The sequence below is a fragment of the Calidris pugnax genome, unplaced genomic scaffold, assembly GCF_001431845.1.
Source record: "Calidris pugnax isolate Ruff unplaced genomic scaffold, ASM143184v1 scaffold133, whole genome shotgun sequence".
In the NCBI taxonomy this organism is placed as follows: domain Eukaryota; kingdom Metazoa; phylum Chordata; class Aves; order Charadriiformes; family Scolopacidae; genus Calidris; species Calidris pugnax.
The window spans coordinates 2429263-2430244 of NW_015090977.1; the positions used below are offsets into that span (position 1 = coordinate 2429263).

Sequence of the window (982 nt, forward strand, 5' to 3'; positions counted from 1 at the left end):
TCACCCACAGGAGGTGAGCGCGTTTGGGGAGGCCGGTGAGGGTGACTACCTGGATGACTGGACGGTGGTGTGCAGTGGGACCTACTGGTCGAGGGACAGCGAGGTGCGCTTCCAGCACGCCTCCACCGACGTCTTCCTCTCGGTGACGGGGGAGCAGTACGGGCGGCCCATCCACGGGCAGAAGGAGGTGCACGGCATGGCCACCTCCAGCCAGAATAACTACTGGAAGGTGATGGAGGGCATCTTCATGCAGCCCAGCGAGGTCTTCAAAGCGGAGCAGTACCACACCGAGTTGTGATGGACAGACAGACTGTTGCTGAGCCCCCTGGGTGCTGCCCTGCGGTGTTTGGGGCCGCTCAACCCCTGGGGGACTTCCCTGTCCTCGTGTGGGTCTGACACACGCCAGGACGCAGAGCCCTAAATCCAACAGGAAGCAGATCCCAATGTCCTGAATTTAACACAGAGCAGGTCCCGCTGTCCCAAATCCAACACAAAGCAGATCCTGACATCCTGAATTTGATGCAAAGCAGGTCCCAAACCTGACACGAAGCAGGTCCAAACATCCAGACCTGACCCAGAGCAGAGCCCAGTGTCCAAGATGCAACACGAAGCAGGTCTCCACATCCTAAATCCAGCCCAAAGCAGATCTTTGTGTCCAGACTGGACCCAATATCCCAGATCCAGCCCGAAGCAGAGCCCCACATCCTAAATCCAGCCCCTCGTGTCCAGACCTGACCCAAAGCAGAACCCAGCGTCCAAGATCCAGCAGGAAGCAGTTTCCTCCCATCCCAAATCCAGCGTCCAATGCCCAGACCTGACCCAAAGCCGAACTACATCCAGAACCGACCCGAGCAGATCCCAGAACTCCCCGTCTCCCCTGTAGCTTCGTTCCCCTGCCCAGGGGGTCCCCTCCAGCTGAGGACCCCCCCGGAAAGGGCCACTGTCCCCCGGGAGCTGCGCCCCGGTACCCCCCCCCCCACTT

General features: G+C 60.2%; 1 protein-coding gene across 1 annotated transcript in view; it reads left to right on the forward strand.

Annotated features, from left to right (window-relative positions):
• SDF2 (stromal cell-derived factor 2) overlaps positions 1 to 982 on the forward strand; it is a gene marked incomplete at its 5' end in the record, with an annotated part of 2523 nt that extends 1541 nt beyond the window's left edge. The window contains one exon of the mRNA XM_014953015.1: positions 11 to 982. Within this exon, the coding sequence (XP_014808501.1) occupies positions 11 to 298 (288 nt within the window). The remainder of the gene's footprint in view (positions 1 to 10) is intronic.